At 41.4% G+C, this 21,410-nt stretch overlaps 2 protein-coding genes across 4 annotated transcripts in view; one reads left to right on the plus strand and one right to left on the minus strand.

Moving 5' to 3' along the window:
- TMEM123 (transmembrane protein 123) overlaps positions 1 to 21,410 on the plus strand; it is a 47,491-nt gene that overhangs the window by 23,908 nt on the left and 2,173 nt on the right. For 2 of the 3 annotated variants that reach the window (XM_080930243.1, XM_080930245.1), the window contains 2 exons: positions 9,680 to 9,937; positions 10,141 to 10,294. In XM_080930243.1, coding sequence (XP_080786369.1) covers positions 9,680 to 9,937; positions 10,141 to 10,294 — 412 coding nt within the window. Of the gene's footprint in view, positions 1 to 9,679; positions 9,938 to 10,140; positions 10,295 to 10,955; positions 13,097 to 21,410 lie in introns of those variants that run through there. The other variant, XM_080930244.1, reaches the window with a different exon arrangement.
- On the minus strand, positions 5,265 to 7,766 carry SS18 (SS18 subunit of BAF chromatin remodeling complex). The gene is given in 7 exon segments (XM_080929716.1): positions 5,265 to 6,694; positions 6,698 to 6,732; positions 6,735 to 6,793; positions 6,795 to 6,943; positions 6,948 to 7,009; positions 7,012 to 7,114; positions 7,118 to 7,766. Coding segments are annotated over 7 exon segments (1,110 nt in total). The 5' UTR covers positions 7,745 to 7,766; the 3' UTR covers positions 5,265 to 6,619.

Raw genomic sequence — 21,410 nt, forward strand, 5'->3', positions numbered from 1 at the left:
ATTGCCTACTTCACATCCTGGCTTCTACATTTGTGACTCTGGACAAGTTATCCTCTGTATCCCTTCATCTTGTCTGTAAGTGGGGCTCACAGCATCTGCCTCAGAAACTATGAAAATTACAAATGTTTATAAAATGATTAGAAGAGTTTTAGACACAGAATGAGAACACTATTCACTAGGAACGTTGGCAGCTATCACAGAGGGCATGGGCCCAGCTTTGCCAGTTCAGCCCAGATCAGGGTTCATTTCTTTTAGCTCCATGCCTCTACAAGAGCAGGGATAGAAGGTGCTCCTGGTGTTGGCAGTCAGACACCTTCCTTGGGGTCAAATGGAGCCACAGGGCCCAGATTGTGCCAGTTTCTAAATGAGAATCTTTTCCCATTGTCTTGTAGTATGTTTTCTAACTTCTTACAGGAAGAAGTTGCATTTGGCTTTTAAAATGGAAAGTAAAAATTGCCTAAAACACCATGTCCTTTCTGCTTTGGTCTAGAAAACTTATTGACAGCACGGAAGAACAACTTTTTAGTTTTGTGTGTGTGTGTGTGTGTGTGTGTGTGTGTGTGTGTGTGTGTGCGCTGGCCCCAAGAAACATTAAATTCTAAGATGATACTAATAAAAACACAGTGAAGAACTATTAACACTAAAACCCATGTATTTGATTGGAAGGATTGACTGCCCTCTAGCCTGGATTGTAACTGCACTGTTCCCTGACTTTGCCACCATGAACCCCTTACAGTAAGGTCTTCTGTGTCACTGGGCATCTAAGCATTGTGTTTGGTGTGGATGTAAGCACACATTTAGAAAGAAGCAGCTGAGGCCTGATCTGCTGTGTAACTTGTGGGTCTGTGGTGGTGGCACACACTTCAGTCCCAGCAGAGGTGGAAGCAGGCAGGTCTCCCCACATTCCAGACCAAGCCTGGTCTACATAGTAAGTTCCAGAACAACCAAAGCTATACATAGAAACCTTTTCTCAAAAAAAAAAAAAAATTAATGAGCTTAGAGGGTCTTGAACAGGGACATCCTGCAGTACTGGTGATCTCATTTCCTTCTCACTGTTTTGGGCCTTCCTGAGCTGGCTAGACTTCCTGTGGATGTAGGATATGGTTTGGACTGGAGTGAGCAGGCTCCAAGGGACCAAGCTAAATGTGAATTCTGCCAGCCTCACTGCCCTGAGCAGCCAGGCGGTCCACCTTGCACTTCTTGTCCTGCTGTTCAAGGGAATAGCTCTCCTGCAGAATTTCTCAACAGACAGGACAGCAAAACATCTTTGTCCTGGGATCGTCAGAATATTGCTTTGACTGAAATAAGGTTCATAAAGTATTTGATGTTTAGGAGTAGACATTCTCTTGTGCTGATGTAATTCTTTAAAAGCCCAGTTCTCACCAGCACTTCACTTTTGGTACAGATTTTTCTACGGTTTTTTCTTTGTTTGTTTGGTTGGTTGGTTGGTTGGTTTTTGTTTTGTTTTGTTTTTATTCTTAATTCTTTTAGAGGTTTGATAGCATGCATTGAAATCGCACTAGGACAGAATGTAACATGGAAACAGATTTCTTGTTGGGTATAGATTAAGCATAATGATCTGTGAATACCAAAAATTGCCACAAAGCTATTATCATAGCTCTTGAATTATTAATGATTTGAGGTCCAGGTGTACCACACTCTGAGAGGGTGCTTTACATTTATTTTTTTCTCTCTAAGAAGGGCTGAGGCTTTCTCTCTTTCTTTCTTTCTTTTTTGGCGTTTGTTTTTCTTGAGCTTCATATAGTCTGTAAGTTGTTTCTGGGGTGTACAGAGCTTTCTGGGGTTAGTATCCAATTATCAGTGAGTACATATTATATCTGTTCTTTTGTGACTGGGTTATCTCACTCGGGATGATATTCTCAAGATGCATCCATTTTCTTAAGAATTTCATAAAGTCATTGTGAGTACTACTACTGATAGCTGAGTAGTACTCCATTGTGTAAATATACCACAATTTTTGTATCCATTCATCTACTGTAGGACATCTGGGTTCTTTTCAGCTTCTGGCTATTATAAATAGGGCTGCTGTGAACATTGTGGTGCATGTGTCTTTGTTGTATATTGGAGCATCTCTGGGATATATGCCCAGAAGTAGAATAACTGGGTCTTCAGGTAGTACTATGTCCAATTTTCTGAGGAACGGCCAGACTGATTTCCAGAGTGGTTGTACCAGTTTACTCCCAGTGCAGGAGTGTTCCTCTTTCTCCACATCCTTGCCAGCATCTGCTGTCATCTGAATTTTTGATCTTAGCCATTCTGACTGGTGTGAGGTGGAATCTCAGGGTTGTTTTGATTTGCATTTCCCTGATGGCTAAGGATGTCCAGCACTTCCTTAGATGCTTCTCAGCCATTCGATATTCCTCAATTGAGAACTTTTTGTTTAGCTCTGTACCCCATTTTTTAATAGGATTGTGTGATTCTCTGGTGTCTAACTTCTTGAGTTCTTTGTATACCTTGGATATTAGGCCTCTATCAGATGTGGGGTTGGTAAAGATCTTTTCCCACTCTGTTGGCTGCCGTTTTGTTCTCCTGACAGTGTCCTTAGCCTTACAGAAACTGTGCAATCTCATTAAGTCCCATTTGTCGATCTTTGACCTTAGAGCACAAGCCATTGGTGTTCTGTTCAGGAAATTTTCTCCTGTGCCTATGTGTTCTAAGGTTTTCCCTACTTTCTCTTCTAATAGTTTCAGTGTACCTGGTTTAATGTGGAGATCTTTGATTCACTTGCACTTGAGCTTTGTCCAAGGAGATAAGAAAGGGTTTATTTTCATTTTTCTGCATGCTGAGTGCCAGTTGAACCAACACCATTTGTTGAAGAGGCTGTCCTTTTTCCATTGAATGTTTACAGGTCCTTTGTCAAAAATCAAGTGACCATGTAGGTGAGGGTTAATTTCTGGATCTTCTATTCCATTGATCTATGTGCCTATCTCTGTACCAGTACCATGCAGTTTTTAATACAATCACCTTGTAAGATAGCTTGAGGTCAGGGATGGGATTCCCATAGATGTTTTCTTGTTGTTGAGGATGGATTTCACTATTCTAGGTCTTTTGTTATTCCAGACGAAATTGCACATTGCTCTTTCCAACTCTGTGAAGAATTGGGTTGGAATTTTGATGAAGATTGCATTGAATCTTTAGATTGCTTTTGGTAAGATGGACACTTTTCCAATGTTGATCCTTTCAATTCATGAGCAGCTGTAGTGGATGGAAGGCTACTACTTCATATTAAAGAATTGAGTTTTTAAAAATCACATGATAATTTAAGTAGGCATTGGATATGTCCTCATTCTTTTCAGACTTGGTTATGGGACTAAGGGAAATTGTTCCTTCACAGTAACCTCCCTGCCTTGAGGTAGCTGAAGCCATCCACTTATCCGGGTTGGTTGGGGAGACGGCTTCACAGAGCATTACTGGCTCTGTTAGACAACAGTGATTGTCTGCTTCTTCCTAAACTGAAACTTGTCATAACCTGCAACTGAGTTGGCTACTGACAGCCACCATAGGAAGTAGGAAGGACATCACCCCATTAAATTTACAGAGGCACCTTCCCAATGCAGCTGTCACAGGGTCAAGCTAATAGTACCTCAGCTCATGCCCCCATGGTACAACACTGTACCAGCACTGGCTCTCAGAGACTTCAAGTAGCTTCTAAGCTCTGCTCTCTATGGTTTAACTAATTGGGCCAGAGGAGAGAAGTCTGATCAGACTGCTGGAGGCCCCAAACATGTGCATAAATATATCTGGTCCTTTTTGCATTGCATCTGCTATAAATATGTGGTGCGGTTATTGGAGAAGAAAAAACTTTGCTATCATTAAAGGAAGTGTCATAAATTTTGCTGATACATAGATTTAAACATAGATTTAAAACAAGAAACAAACAAACAAAACAACAACAAAAACCATGCCTGAGCCAGCCTCCCTTGGGACTTAACTTTAATCCTTGGCCCTATCTCAGGGCAGAAAGCTGTCTGGTTCTTCAGAGAGTTTCCTTTGGACCTTCGTGTCTCCATGAGAAGTAACATCCTCTTACTTTCTCTCCATGGGCCAAAGTGGAAGAGAACATTTCCCTCACCAGCCTTTTCAACCTCAGCGTAGAGCAGTGGTTCTCACCCCGTGGGTTGTGGCCCCTTTGGGGACAACGACCTTTCATAGGGATTGTATATCAGATGTCCTGCATATCAGATATTTACGATTCATAATGAGCAAAATTACAGTTACAAAGCAGCAATGGAAATAATTGTATGGTTGGAGGCCACCCTAGCCTGAGGAACTGTATTAAAGGGTTGGAACATCAGGCTTAATATAGCTATCGTTCATGTATTACATTTATTGTTTATATTTTATTCCATTTGTTTATTGGGAGTATATGAACACACATGACTGTGTGATGTTGAAAATGGTGGAGGTTGGGGACAGCTTATGAGAGTTCTTTTCTTTTACTGTGGAGGCCCCAGAGAATGAACTCAGCCCTGAGCCACTGCCTGACCAACGTGTTACCCATTGGGTTTCGTTGTTTAAAGCAGGATCTTGCATCTTAAGTCAGGCTTCCTGAGTGCTGCCTTTCCAGTTGTGTGCTCCACTGCCCAGGTTAGTAATGTATAGAAGGAAACACCTGATGCTTAATTACACTTCAGAATAAGGGAACTAAGTGACCAGGTATAAATGCTGACCATTAAAGACAGTCCTTACAGTCAGTGTAGTCATGTATGTCAACGTGATACATGATTGGACAGTAGAGAGTGGGTGGGACAGAGTTTTGGTAAGGCAGAAGAGAAAGAGAGAGCAGAGATTTAAGATGGAAGACAAGGATGACCCATCTTCTCCACGTAGCTCTGAGTAGCCATAGGTAGGTACATACTTTCTAGGAATAGATGTCTAAAAGTCAATTTATCTTATCTGGGTGGGCAGTTTATATCATTATTAACTGGTTGTAAGCTTATTGTGTGGAGAGATTATGGATTGAAAAATTTTTAATCACAAATAATTTATTTATTTCCTTAGAGTTGATACAGTTTTAAATAGCAGTAACGTACACAGTGATGGAGAACCGGGTACACGCAGAACTTATAGGCATCCCCGTCACAGGGCTTTCCAGGCCGTATATGTTCACACCAGGTGCCTGTTTTCTACTGACCGGGTTGAAGAACACCCTATGCTCTGACCTTAAAAACACACACCGTTTTGATTACAGTATGTTAAGAACAGTATGCTTTGCTTCTTTGAATGTATTATTATGTTGTCTGCAGTTAGAAGTGGCAAATACTAATCTACTTACAAAGAGTATGTTACACTCAGTCGTATTCCCTGGATGTAGACAGCTGCAGGGACACGGCAACTTACCTTTGGGCTAGAGATGTTCAGAGTAGCTTAAATAGATGTGTTTAGAAATCTCTCAGTACGTGTTTTCCTGACCCATGCTGTATCACCAAATTTAGCTAATCAGTCTCAAATAATGATTAAGCATGTCATGCTTGAAAACAAGAAACCGTAAACTGCCATCTCTAGGCTTTCAGTACAAATCAGAAACGCCCATTATAAGCATTTCCTCTTGTATTAACCAAGATGAAGAGAGGGAACATAAGCTGCCCCTTTGCTTACACCCAGTTAAGGAAGTCCAAACACAAGCATGCAATGTCTCCTGGACTCATGCTCTGCTCCATGAACCAATTATGTTAATGGTAAAAACCAGTAAGATGAGATCTACACCGAGTCCTCTCTGAGGTGGTGACAAACACGCTGACTGTACTAAGCTCCCTGACGACTCAGACAAGGTAAACGGCCCGCCTTCTTCTCAGTTATTGCTGTTTTAAGAGGTCTCCCTCCTCATTTACACAAACCTGCCAAAGTTCACAGATGCAACGGAACTATTGCCTTGCATTTGAAAACAGTATTATAAATCATCTTTACAAAAGGTTGTAATGCACAAAACTGGAAGGCTTTTTAAAAAATGTCTCTGTACTCAAAAACTGTATCACAGTGCCCTTGCTAATCTGGTAGATGCGAGAGAGATGAGTTTCCTCTAAGAACTAACATCGGGCCTGTGGTGGGCTTCGCCTCCGCTCGCCTGTCCTCACTGCCCCACAACACTGAGCATCTACCACTCTCCACATTACCAGGGGCTCTGGTTCTGCCCAGTGTGTAGGGTACCACTTTGCAAATTCATCACATGAAATAAACATAATAGACAAGAGACTGCTGCTGCTGTAAAAAGTGTACTTTTTCCCTTCCCCTTACAAAATAATCTGTGGAAAAGTATGAAACCCCCTCAACCTTTGTGAACACACAAAGCTGTTCACACCTTTCAGTCTGTGACAGTCCATTTGGAGCACAGTTCCAAAGTCACTGCAAATTCCTTATGTCAATGCATTTTCTGTCCAATGCTGCCATCTGGAGTAGAAATGTGAAGTCAGGTGCTCAGGAGCTACACAAGGCTTTAGAAACTAACACAGAAAAGCTACTTCTGATGAAGCAGCCATTTAGCCAAAGGTTTTTCCAAAAACTAGTCGGAATGGAAGGAGTCTTCCCGGGCATGTCCACATGTGGAGCTGGGACAATGTGGCTGCTAATAGGTACTGGCTATTGGAATGTAAGGACATCGTCACTGCTGGTAATTTCCATATTGTCCCTGGTCATACCCATAAGGCCTCTGCTGAGGTGGCTGGGGTGGTCCTGGCTATGTTAGTCTATAGCTCCCATACTGCTGACCTGAAGATAGTTAGGATACTGAGGACCTGGCTTACCCTGGGAAGGACCATAACCTTGCTGCTGCCCCTGGGTACAGCTGCTGCTGGGGTGGGTATCCTTGCTGTGCAGGTGGTCCTTGATAAGCATCTTGCTGTTGGCTGTACTGTGAGTTTCCATCAGGGCAATATTGCTGGTTCATGCCTTCTGGAAGACCTTGTTCACCATGACTGTATTGGTCCATAATAGTCTTCCTGGCCTGAGTACTGCTGTGGTGGGCCCTGTTGTGGAGGTCTATAGGGAGGCACTGTCTCTGCCCCATCATGTGACTGCCTTGGTTAACTTGACCCATCAGCCCCATGGGCGCCTGCTGTCCTTGGTAATGCTGGGCACCTCCAGATGGCGTGTTGTACTACTGCAGAGAAGGATGGTGCACCATGGTACCTTGTTTTGGTTGCATATTTATGTTTGGTCTGAAACTATAGTTTCCCATTGACTGCCCCTGACTCATTGTCATCTGGTTCTGTACAGGCATGCTCTGGGACAATGGCACAGAATGGTTGTAACCTCCCATGGAGCTGTGGCCACTTGAAGGCATATTCATTGAGCTGTTTGTCATAATGAGCTGATTTGGTCCAGGACCCTGCACTGGCATATGGTTCGGCCCAAGCATCTGGCCGTTCATCTTGTTCTGCATGTGTGGTGCAGGAGGGCCCCCACCCACTATTCCATCCGAAGGCATGTTGTGAGAATGGGGAGGGCCATTCTGACTCATCCCTCCAGGACCCATAGGCATATTCTGTGTGGGCGGTGCTGGTAAGAGAGACTGCATATTTTGATTAGAGTCTGCTATTGTAGCAAGGTATACCTGGTTTGTATGCAATATCTGCTGATACTGAGAGCACTCCAAGGCCTTCCCTTTATTCTGGTAGTCCATTATACACTGGATAAAATGCTTATTTTCATCCAGCATCTTTTGGATGGTGGCGGATGTGATCTTGTCTTTGCCCAGCTGCATCGAGGCAGCAAATGCCACAGACATGTTGTCACCGAGCCCAAGATCAGAGAGTGGTGGATTGAGAATTTAACATATAAATCTGTTTGATAATATTGATTGCTGAGTCATGATTTTAACGAGCTGTGGAGGACAGTGTGTGAAAGCAATGGCTGAGAGGCAGCTGGAGCGTGCAGTTTCAGCTCTGTTGTCCTCTGGAGGTGAGGACTCGTGGGGCCTGTGGAATGAGATGTGTGGGTACCAGGTTTGGTAACTAACCATCATAGGGGACTGTGCTCAGCTCCACACTGGAGCGGCTCCACAGAGTAAGACCTTGGGGCTGATGGCAACAGAACCTTTTTGCATTTTTGCTGCAACAGTCAGCGCTCATGTCCAGCTCTTAATAGCAGTTTTCCCTTTGGAGTGTTTTACCAATGTAAATGGCATTTCTGGCTAGTTGTTTTCCTAGCACATTTGCTTCTCCAAGTAGGGAACTAATATTGTCCTGTCCTTTTCCCACTGTCATTTTACGAGTCTGAAGGCTGTCTTATTGTGCAGTTGAATAGAAAGCATTGTTGTATTCTGCAGAGGCCACTCTGGTAAGCAACAGAAAATGAAGACTGCTCTTCTCAGTGGTTTCTTCACAATAGAATTCATACAGCTGTGTTAGAGTGTGATTAGATGTTACAGTATTCAATTTAGAATAATAAAAGGCTAGTTCAAGTATGGCACCTACTAGGATAATGATAAATATTCTCTTAATCTTAAAAAAGAGAAGAAAAAGCTAATACCAAGTGGGAAGGCTGAGTAGAGAGGCTAGGTTCAAAGCAGACAGATACATCTGAACGTAAACATTAAGAGCTGGGGTGAGAAGCAATGCCCTGAAAACCAGTCTGTACACCTAAGCTTCAAAGACAGCTGTAGATGGTGATATTTGGAGTTATCATTTGGAGGAATAAGGACCATGGTGCTGATGGGGCAAGAAGTCCACATGACTAATTTTTCTATCTTACTATTAATGAGGATAAAAATAGTCAACAAGGGAAACCAATAAGCTTTTCTGTTTCTGAGAGATGGAAAGCCAACACAGAAATAAACCACACAATCTGAAGGAGTCAGAAGCACAGTCCAAGTCTTCACACGTGTGTGTGCTGTAAGCAGCTGCAGAATTCAAAGTGGATATTGTTTGGACCGTCCACATACAAGGATTTGCTTTTGGTCACATGGAGTGTTTTATACTCCTCGGGGGAAATGCCACATTTCTGTTCTTGGACTTTTATTTAAGGACTGACCTCTCTCTCCATTTTTCATGAATATAATATTCCATACCAAAAGATATGCACTGGGCATGAGCTGAGGCACCGATACTGTAAAGTTCTGTAAGGCTTTGAGACGTGAGGATTTCAGAAGTACATCCTCTCATCTGCAGGCAGCTATCACCATCACAAAGTGAGCACCTAACTGTGGCAGTTAGCCCACAGCCACCTCAGGAAGTTGTTTCACCTGAGGATAGTTCTGCCTGCTCCTGTCTTACTGTGGGATGGGACTCCACACCCACTGGCTGTCCTCACTCCCAGTTTATTCCTCTGATGTGAAATAATTTGCTGCAGGTTATGCTGGCCTACAATGGGATTGCCACAGTCTAAGAGCAGCCTGGGATAGTAGCAAGGTCCTGACTCAAAAACAAAACAAAACAAAAACACAGCAACAAATTATCTTTTAAAAACCTAAACTGTGAAAGAAGCAAGGTGCTGCTTCATATAATCAGAGAAGACTCAGCCTTGCAGGGTTGTCTTTTTATACCCTTCCTAAGCTTCCTAGCCCTGGGGCTTGGTTTGGTTGGTAGTTTGGGTGTAACACAGCAATGTCTGCAGCAGCTCGGCTTTACTCTCTTTAGACCTGTTCTGTGCAGAAGCAAGACAAGTAGCCGTGTGGGATCCTCTACCGTAGATCCTAACAATTCTTATTCTTGGCATTTTTCAGAGAATACCACCATGCATGTAGTTTCCAACCAGACCAGTGAAATTAACAGCACCTTGAAGTCTTCTTCAGTACTGCCAAAAACTGTCACAACTGTCACTAAGGCAACTATTGTTAAAATATCAACCTCGGAAGTCTCACCGCATGTGACTCCCACTGCCTCAAAGTCTACACCCAAAGCAAGTACTTCCCCAAACTGCACCCAGACATCAGCATCCATAACAGCCACAGCCCACAGTAGCTCACTGACCTCTGTAACGGGTATGTATTAAAATCACTGTCTTTTCCTGTGCTGTAAATTCACTGTTAAATGCCACATAAGAGCCAGCATTGCATTCTACAAAAACATAAATTGTATCTGCCTAAATTTTTCCTCACCCACACTTGAGCGTTCTTACCTAGAAATTCAGACTTCAGAATGTTTCAAATAAAGCACAAATAAGATATCTGTCTTATCTTCTTAGTTTCAGCAACTTCTCATCCTACCAAAGGCACAGGAGCAAAGTTTGATACCGGCAGCTTTGTTGGTGGTATAGTGTTAACACTGGGAGTTCTGTCTGTTCTCTACATCGGATGCAGAATGTATTATTCCAGAAGAGGCATCCGGTATCGAAGCATGTAAGTCGGGCCATTCTGCATACTTTATCATGACCAGAGTGAGAGTCAGTCCAGTGTTCACCTCCAGGATAGGCTTGTGACTATTTACAAATAGTTACACACTGATGAGCTTTGTACTTTCCCTGAGATCAGACATTGCTCTACCAGAGTTCAGCTCCTTTTGTTGGCTTTTCTCACACATAAGAACTGACATGCCAGGTTTCCTCAGTTTGGTGACTTAGTGCGCATGCCCTGGATATGTCATCGGTACCAAAGAGTATTTTTGGTAAAACATGGAGCTTTTTGTTTTGTTTTGTTTTTTTCATGACAAAGACACAAAAGAAATTTCTCTGATGGTTTGATTTCCCTGGAAATACAGACTTTTATAAGTCAGGTGTGGTGGTCCATGACTGTACTCCTAGCTCTTTATAATAGCATAACTTCCTAATTTTAATCTTTAGTGGCTAATTTTTCCCTCGTGTGTACGGGCTTGTACCCTGTGAAAGTCAGAACAGAGATTTGACTGTGACCTGTGTAGCAGTCTTAACCACTACAGTATGCTGGGTATGCACAAAACTTAATAAACAATGACAATTTTGTCTTTGAAAATTAAAATTGTTCTAATGTTACCTTTCTTACAAATAATAATTTCATAATAATCTTAATTTGTTATATATTTCAGTGATGAACATGATGCCATCATTTAAAGTACTTCAGTGGTCAAGGAAAGAAGAGAGACTGCAGCCCTATCAATTAATTATTTTGGTTTATATTAGTTTAAGATACTATTTTCTTGGAAATCGTATAAGCAAGCCATGCATAAAATGAACAGTGTATTCCATAAATATCTGGACATTTCTCATTACTATAGATAAAGTTCTATAGGTAAAGGGTGTAGTCTGAGTAAAATGAATATTTGGAGCTAACACGTAATTAATCTAGTGATTGTCATTTCCTTTACTAAGTCATAGCAAGACAATTTCTATCTTTTGGAGTATGTTCATGGCATTGATTGGTCGTGTAGGACCAGCATCACTGAAGAGAAAGACCCATCAGGCATAAAATGAAGAGCCTGAGCAAGCATTCCTGATCTCAGTATCTCCGCTGCTCACACAAAGGACTTGAGTGCCAGTTAGAGCTGAGTGATCGTAATCCCACCTCAGGTTTCACAGTGAGCTAACCAGCTTTTGAGCTCAGCTGAAGGAAGCATCAGCATTTTAGGGTTAGAGTTCATCTAGAAGTAAACTTGCACCCCAAATACAGCTCCAGCAATCACCACCCATGTTCTGTGCTAATGGCCGCTGGAGCACAGGGAGCTCAGACTTCTACCCATTATTTCTCAACTGCCAGTGTTGGTATTTCTTTGTCCATAGTTTAGGCAAGCAAAAGGCAGAGCAGCGTGAAGATCTCTCGCACTGCTGCCGCCTCTCCATTGGAACTGCTTTTCACAGTTACTTGTCATCTTGAGGTCTAGTGAATGCTCCTTAGGCAATGTGGAGCTGCTTCCCACATTTGGAATTCTTTAATGGAATACAAAAACACCAGTTTTTTAAAGCTCCATTATATGATTTCCCAATCAGTGTTCAGAAGTCTATATTGACAGCATCCTGCTTGCTAAGCCAGGAATTGTGAAGCCCCAGGCCACTGAACCCATAGGGTACAAATGCTATATATATTTTTTTTTACACTGTCAACTTATTCAGAGTTGAGAAAATGACTTTTTATACTAAAGTGTATTTTGGTAAATCCTGGCTTCCTTATTCCAAGCTCACTCCTTACCCTCTGGAAAGGGAGCTGCACCCTGGTGTCTCCAGGGAAGCAGCCTCAGGTCACCAGAGCAGCTACATTCTCTGTGCCATTGTAAGTTCTAAAGTTTATACTCAGGTCAAACTCAGGGCCAGATTTAAGAAGGTGTTTAGTTAAAAAATACTAATATAGTATTTCTATTGTAGAGGGACAAAGTGAATTATAGTAATTTCTGAAAGTGTAGAAATAAGCCAAAAATGTCTGAATGAGCACACACCTATGTTACAGTTTGAAATATAACTTTTGTAATCTGCTTCTGGTTTCCAAAACAATACAAACTACTAAGAATTTTTTATATACAAGAATCATTTCTACTTGCTGTTACATTAGGTCCAACTGACATGGTAAGGTGTGGACTGCAGATTATGTTAACAGAGTGAAGAACACAGAGATGCTAGGAAATGGGCCGTGGAGTTAGACTCAAATGAGGGCTGGTGGGAAATCAACACTTCCCCATTGGCTTCCAGTGCAGAATACAGTTCAGGGCCTTGAAAGTTTAGCTTTTTTTTTGTCTGCTACATTCTTGGTACTTCAGTGCCCTCTGGAGATTGTCTTGAATACTTCTTTCCCTAGCACTTTGGAAACATAAACAACGTTCTTAAAAGCACTGTCATTATTTGCCTCTTACATTGCCACTGAATTGGGGATTAAAAGTAATTTACTTAACATCTTTTCTAATTTGTTACTTTGAAATACCAGGACTTTTGTTGAAGAGACTTCATTTTAATGTGTAAAAATTGAACATGTTTCCTAAGCATAAGATGTCTTCCAAGTCTAGCTTAAGCAAACGCTTACCTTCCCTAACTTTTCTAGAGAATGTGTTTATTAAAATAAAACAATGAGTAAATCCATAGAAGGACTAATTCAAATATGAGAGTTGACAATGTATTTTATGGTATGGTAATTTTGTATCTTCAGGAGAAAGACTGAAGCAGACCCTTATTGCCCTTTTTCTATTGTAATCACCAATTTTAGTATTTCATTGTTACTAAGGTCTATTTTTTTGAATAAAATTTGTTCTCTGTTCAAAGTGTTTAGTGTAGTATTGAATAGGCCCAAAAGTTCCTCTTTTATTTATCTAGTATATAACCCTGTCAATACACAGTAACTAACTGCTTTCACAGTGGGCCAGACCTTGAATGGTTCCATTCTTTGGCACAGGCTTTAGACGTTTGCCATTTGGGTTATCTCATTTCTTCAATATTCTTGGGTTCAGTTTCTTTTGCAACAGATGAGCAGCCATCCATTTATACCCAAGGCCGCCACCACCCCCAACAAACACACCACACACCACAAAGCAGCCACTTATTTCACTCCAGGAACCAAAAAAGCCATCTCTCCTGACCCTACATAAACTCAAAACTATGGCCTCTACCTGCATGCCTGCACTCTGTCTACCTGTGCTTCCGACATGGGGGACTTCCCCACAGAAAGCACGTTTGCACCATGACCCACGAGCCATGTGCACACATAAAGTACCAGCTCAGTACTTCAGTGAAGAACTTGCTTCAGACCTTGGCTTCCAGGCCTAGATATCCAACATCAGTGCTACTGCCTTAAAAGACCTCATGCTTGACGCCCTGCGGCCACTGCACTAATGTGCCTGTGCTACCAGTGCTAGCTCATTCAGTCACCCTGGGGCTAGTGCAGCCATGTGCATGAACATGTACATCTTGGTCTGTCGCGAGGCCTGGTACATAAATACTGCTCAGCTCATTAGCAGGTCCACCAATTCTGAGACCCCTTGCTCCAATCTCTGCATCCATAGCCACACCATAGGCACCAACCTTCAGGTGACGTCACAGTCGGCCAACAAGCTGGACCTTAGCCATGACCTCTGGGGGCAAATGACTCCAGCAGACATCACAAGATTCCTGCTCACAGAGCTGAGGGCCCCTACAGTGTTGGCCAAACTAACCCAAGCTGCCAGCTGCAGGAAATAAGCTGCTGTCCCTCACTTGTACCAGGCCACTATACTTCTTGTCAACACCTATTTATCTCCCAAGTGTGAGTCCTTTGCCCCAAAGCCACCCCCTAAGAGTGTCAATGCCACTAAATGCACAGAAATCAACTGGAAATGTGAACCAAGGAAACACTGGTACCAAACAAACAACCACTTCCCAGCAGGTGGAGAGCTCCAAACTATTAATATACAAAAAAATAATTCAGGATAATCATGTTAAGGAGGATGGGGCATTAGACAATAACAAGCAGTTCAGCAAAATTAAACAAGTGACAAAATGCCAAGTGAAATATGATGACGTGTTTGCTTCACATGACTATGGTGAAATGATTACGAAAAAGGACTGCTCTTGCCTAAGTTGTGTAGGGGTTCATTGGTTTGCTACTTGCCTGCTTTCAGGCCCATGGCAGGGTAGAGGATCATGGGAACATACAACAGAGGAAGCTGTTTCTGTAGTACTTGCAGGGCACTGGATCCAGGAGTCCAAAATACTAAAAATCCACTTAATATCATGACTAAAGTACTTAAAATACCTAGTACAGTACAAGCTGGACAACAAATTATACAGTCATCAAAGAGGAAAAGATATGAAGAAATGAAATCCTATGCAGTTTATGAGCCAGCATCACAAGTGAAATTACTGACTGTTAAAGGAAGAAAAATAATAGCTAGAAACATTCCAAATCTGTTAAAAATAACTTAACCCAGGTACAGAAACATCCAAATTCACAAATCATATTTGATCCAAAATGAATGACACATGACATTACAATTGCATTGCCAAACAATGGCAGGATCCAAATGCAACAAGAAAAATTGTATAATTCCACACAGAAGCTCTGATTTCAGTGGAAGCTGACATGCTAGAAGGTAGTATGATGTAATCAAGGTTCTGAGGGGAAAAAATAAAACCACAACTGAAAGGCAAAGGCTGTCCTTCAGGCAGATTGAGACAAAAGTATGGGTGCTGGCTGTCAAGGTCAGAGCTCTTACCTAGTAGTTTTGTGAGTCCTTTGTCTTTAGAATTGGACTTAGAAAGACCACGCTTTTGAGATGACAGCTGCACTAACAGCTTATAACTAACAGGTATATGACTAAAGATTAATTATGACAAAAATGGGAGGGGTATGGTTAAAGTACACAGTATTTTATACAGTCAACCAAAGTGGTTATCACCTAAAAGAAATAACCACAAAGAAATAGTCAATGGGCACATAAAAGATGATTAGTAAAGCATATTACCACTGCTGGTACAGGTGATTACCCAGTCCCACAGGGAAACAGCAGGAGACAAAGGATTTGCAGGACCTAAATACACAGTTCCTGCCATCATCTGTCTTGATGCTAAAGAACAGAGGCATTTCAGATTCTGGACATCTGAATATTTGCATATGCAAATGAGGTATCTTAGAGATACTGTAGGATACTTAGGATAATCATTTGTGCTTATCAATACTAGCTGAGAAAAACTACACTGGAAAGGTAGTTTCTGATATTTTTAATGTGCCTTTATTTTAACTGAACATGTTATGTGAGGTCAGTGATCATGTTATGTGGAAATTTACTCACGTCACTCAGGAATTTCAGATTTTGAACTCTTTCAGGTGTTAAAAATAGGGATAATCAGCTGTATGTTTAATAAATGAACTAAAACTTCCAATCAAAATCATTGACTGGGCTGAGGAGATGCTCAATGAACCCAGTGATAAATGTATAAGAACCAGGAGCTATGTTTGTTACAGTAAATATTAGAAAATGGTGACTAGTTCTCAGGTCCCAGGTACTCTCTGACCTGGGCAGTCTCACCCACGTTAGTTCCAGGACTGGAGGGCCATATAAAACTAACATTGATTCATCTCAGCGGCTCCATGCTGCCCCAGGTTCTCTCTGACCCCGGCATTCTGCAAGCCACTCCAGCATGGCACCTTGCCACACTGCTCCCTGGCATTAGATCCAGCACCAGAGGGCCATATAGAACTAACACTTATCTCATAGGCTGCCACCCTCTTGTTAGTATCTCTCCCACTGTCTCTCTGCTAGCTGTGAACTCTGCCCACACTCCAACCAGCACAACAAATTTAAAACTCCAGAAACTTGTAATTTATCAATGGCTTTATCTCAGATTTACTCAGTAAATTTTATACTCCACAAAATGTCCACAACATAAACTCTGAGCCAAATGATATAATTTGCCCACCTATACAAATCAGCATATACAAATCCATCTCTTATAAAATATAACAAACTGTAGCTATGTGGAGATGCGCAGCAGGTCATCTTCTTCCATCTTCCCCCCCCACTTTCTGGCTCTGGCTTCTCCCTCTCTTTCTAAAACTTTGTTCCCGCCTACCCTTCCCTCTCATCCAGTGACAGGCCTTATTTTATCTTGTACCTCCTTTACCTGCATAAAGACGACAACTTACAGAGTTTGGATTCTCAGCACCCACATAAGATTTAGGGGTGGCACTGCACACCCATAACCCCAAGTACTGGGGAGCAGAGACAGATACAGAACTCTGGGGTTTGTTGGCCAGTCAGTCAACCCAAAAAAAGTAAACTTTAGGTAAACTCTGGGTTCAGTGAGAGATCCCAGATGTCCAGATAGATGGACAGTAGTTGAGGAAGATACATCAAAGTCAACTTCTGACCTTATACACATAGGAAGGTGAACACACACCCAAACACAACATTGAATGAATTTTAGAAACAAGACTCAAGTTCACGCTACCTGTAACAAAATCTCTTTGGTTTTAAAGTCAGAGTTTGAAGGTGGTAGATGTATGGTGGTATGCTTCATTGTCAGCTTGTCTACATCTGGAATGAACTATACAGTCTAGAAATGGAGGGCTCATCTGTGAGATTTTTCTGCTTGGTTTGAGGTGGGTAAATCCCCTTGTAGACCAGACCTTTGAGTTAGGAAGATACTGTGATTCAGAACTTGAGGAGGGAAGACATGTGCCTTTAGTCCAGATTTTGAGGCAGAAGATACGCATCTTTGATCTGGCTTTTGAGGTGGAAAGACATTCCTTTAATCTGGGCCATGCCTTTCTACTAGAAGCCTGTTTTAGGACAAGGGAGAAGGAAACTCTTGCTCTTTACCAGTTTTTCCTAACCTTGCTAGCAAGTCCATTCCTTCAGTAGCATTGGAATCTGCCTACTTCTTCAGGATTCCAGCATGTACAGAAACCCCTTGTGAGACTGAACAACTTCTAGATTCTTGAACATTACATTCATAGCTAGTAAATTTTGGATTAGCTAAACTGTAGCCTGTAAGTCATCCCAATATATATGTGGCTACATTTAGATGAATCATACTAAGTTAAAAAAAAAATGAGAATCAAGGTCAGTATATGATAGGTCAGTTTGCTAAGAGGATAATGTGTGAATAAACCCTTGAATATCTAATGGTGAAGATCCTCAGTATTGTCTTCTCAACTATGATAAACATCAAAGAAAAAGTCAGCAGAGGCTTAGACTACATGGTGAATGAAAAAAAATATAAGGAAAGGACATGGCTGTTCCTGGTAAGGTTGAGGAGAAAGTTTGTTGTAGAGATATAGGAGAACACAGCCAGAGTCAGGGACATCTGGGAGAGTCCAGAGTAGATATGACTAGATAAAGCTGGGCTATGTGGGGAGATGGGAGAGGGAAAAGGAGAGAGGGGAGAGAGAGAGAAGCCAGATGTAGTAGCCAGGAAGCTAAAGGCACAAAACAAGTAGGTACCCAAAATGTCTGGTTTATATAGGGAAGAGCCTCTGGGCAAAGGGCAGCTCAGACCTGAGCCACAGAGTTTCAGGGTAGAGGATGGGGCATGCCAGTCATAACCAGTAACATGTAGGTGACTAAGGGATTCCAGGAGAACCTAGAGACCAGGGTCTGTTTTCATATGTTAAATAGGCACCTCACCCATTTATCCTGGGTTTGAAATTTAGCAACCCAGATTTTTTTTTTTTTTTTTGTTGATAATGAATAAGGAAACATTATTGTCTGTGACTAGTTCTTGCTGCCACTGGACATTGTTGGGGACCCAAAAAAATGCTGGGACATTGTCCTAGGTGAGGTGGAGTGGAGAGGTTTGTTGTAGATATGTGGGAAAGCATAGCCAGAGGCAGGGACACCTGGAAGAAAGTCCAGAGTGGACATAACCTGACTGAGCTGTGTCATGTAAGGAGGTGGGGAGAGGAGAGAAGAGTGGGGGACCAAGTACAGCATCCAGAAGGGTCACGGTACAAAGAAAGCAGGTCAACAAAATAGTAAGATTATATAGAAAAGAATAGTCCAGCTCCCTGTGTTAGAGAGTTAAGGGTAGAAGTGGGGTATTCCAGCCACATCCTGTGACAGGTAGGGACTGAGTGGGATGCTGGAAGAACCTGGGGGCCAGTATCCATTTTGATATATTTAATAAGTACCTTAACCATTTGTCTCATATTTGAAGCCTAACACATAGCAGACCAAAAGGTCTAAATTACAGTGACAAAACAGTCCTAAAAGTCTATAGTGGTATCTGTAGACATTTGAATAAAAATAGCCCCACAGGTCCATAGAGAATGTCACTATTAGGAGGTGTAGTCTTGGAGTAGGAATGGCTTTGCTAGAGAAGCATGACTACGGGTGGGCTTTGAGGACTCAGAAGCTCAAGGCAGTTCAGTTCTTACTTTCTGCCCATCTAGATGTAGAGCTCTCCGGTCTTCTTCAGCACCAAGTCTGCCTACACATTGCCAAGTGTCATACCATGGTGATGATAGACTAAACCTCTGAAACTGTAAGCCAGCCCTAATTAAATGTTTGCCTTTATAAGAGTTGCCATGGCTCTGTACCCAGACCCAGCTGAGAGAAAGCTAGTCTCCCAGAAGTGCTGACATACCCGAGAGCACAAGTAAGACCACCACTTCTGTTCTGAGGGACCCACCGGGAGACTCAGCAAAAGTCCTTCTTCTTGTTCCTTTGGGACAGAATTCTTCAGGTTTCTATCTGCCCCCAGAGCTGACCTGTGCCATAGCTTTCTGTACCCAGACCCTGCTGGGAGAGAGCTGGTCCCCCAGTAGTGCCTACACACAGGTTTACAGGAGGGTCAAGCTACTGTCAGAATCAGCAAGACCAGCTACCACCAGAGATAAGCAGAAGGTGAGAGGCAAGTCCAAAAACCTAAGCAACAAAAACCAAGGCCACTTGGCATTATCAGAACCCAGTTCCTCCTCCACAGCAAATGTGGATACCACAACACACCGGAAAAGCAAGATTCTGATTTAAAATCACAATTCTTGATGATGTGAGAAGGTCATAAATTCCTCCCCTAAAGGAATACAGGACAACACAGGTAAACAGGTATAAGCCCTTATAGAAGAAACACAAAAATAAACCAAACAGGTGAAAGAACTGAAGAAAACCATCCAGGATCAAAAAATGGAAATGAGAAAATCACAAAGGGAGACAACCTAGAAAACCTAGGAAATAGAAAACATAGGAAAGAGATTAAGAGTCATAGATGCAAGCATCACCAACAGAATACAAGAGATAGAAGAGAGAATCTCAAAGACAGAAGACACCATAGAAAACATTGGCACAAAACTCAAAAAAAAAAAAAAGCAAAAAGCAAAAACTTCTAACCCAAAACATCCAGGAAATTCAGGTCACAATGTGAAGATCAAACCTAAGGATAATAAGAATAGAAGAGATCAGAGAGTCCAAAATTAAAGGGCCAGTAAATATTTTCAACAAAATTATAGAAGAAAACTTCCCTAACCTAAAAAAAGAGATGCCATAAATGTACAAGAACCTACAGAACTCCAAAGAGACTGGAACAGAAATAAAACTCCATACATCATATAATAGTCAAAACACCAAATGCACAAAACAAAGAATATCAAAAGCAATAAGGGAAAAAGGTCAAGTAACATGTAAAGGCAGACTAACACAATCACACCAGACATCTCAACAGAGACTATGAAAGCTAGAAGATCATGGGCAGATACCATACAGAACATAAGAGAGCACAAATGCCAACCCAGGCTACTATACCCAGCAAAACTCTCAACATAGATGGAAAAACCAAGATATTGCATCACAAAATCAAATTTACACATCTTTCTACAAATCCAGCCCTACAAAGGATAATAGATGGAAAATTCCAATACAAGGAGAGAAACTACACCATAGAAAAAGCAAAAAAGTCATCTTTCAACTGAACCAAAGGAAGACAGCCACACAAACATAATTCTGCCTCTAATAACAAAAATAACAGAAAACAATAATTATTGGTTCCTAATATCTCTCAACATCAACGGACTCAATTTTCCAATAAAAAGACATAAATTAACAGACTAGACACTTTAGAAGGACACAGCATTTTGCTGCATACAGGAAACACTTCTCAGTGACAAAAACATACACACCTCAGAGTAAAAGGCTGGAAAACAATTTTCCAAGCAAATGGTCCCAAGAAACAAATTATAGTAGCCATTCTAATATTGAATAAAATCGACTTTCAACCAAAAGTTATCAAAAAAAGATAAGGAAGTATACTTCATACTAGTCAAAGCAAAAATCTATCAAGATGAACTCTCAAACCTGAACATCTATGTTTCAAATGCAAGGGCACCTACATTCATAAAAGAAACTCTACTAAAGCTCAAAGTACACATTGCATCTCACACAATAATAGTGGGAGACTTCAACACACCATTCTCATCAATGGACAGATCATGGAAACAGAAACTAAACAGAGATACAGGAAAACAAGTTATAAACCAAATAGATTTAGCAGATATCTATAGAATATTTTTTTCTAAAACAAAAGAATATACCTTCTTCTCAGTATCTCATGGTACCTTCTCCAAAACTGACCATATAAAAGGCCTCAACAGATACAAGATAATTGAAATAATCCCATGGATCCTAACACATCAGCATGGTCTAAAGCTTGTCTATAATAGCAAGAAAAAAAAACATTTTAACCCCACAAACATATGGAAGCTGAACAATACTGTACTCAATGATAATTTGGTCAAGGAAGAAATAAAAAAAGAAGCTAAAGACTTTTTAAATTTAATGAAAATGAAGGCACAACATACCCAAACTTATGGGATACAATGAAAGCAGTGCTAAGAGGAAACTCATAGCTCTGAGTACTTCCAAAAAGAAGCTGGAGAGACCGTAGTCTAGCAGCTTGACAGCATACCTGAAAACTCTAGAACAAAAAGAAGCAAATACACCCACAAGGAGGGCAGAAAATAATCAAACTCAGGGCTGAAATCAATGAAGTAAAGACAAAACAAAGTATACAAAGAATCAACAAAACCAGGAGCTGGTTCTTTGAGAAAATCAACAAGGTACATTAACCATTAGCCAGACAAACCAGAGGGCACAGAG

The sequence above is a fragment of the Micromys minutus genome (genome assembly GCF_963924665.1).
Source record: "Micromys minutus genome assembly, chromosome: 16".
In the NCBI taxonomy this organism is placed as follows: Eukaryota; Metazoa; Chordata; class Mammalia; order Rodentia; family Muridae; genus Micromys; species Micromys minutus.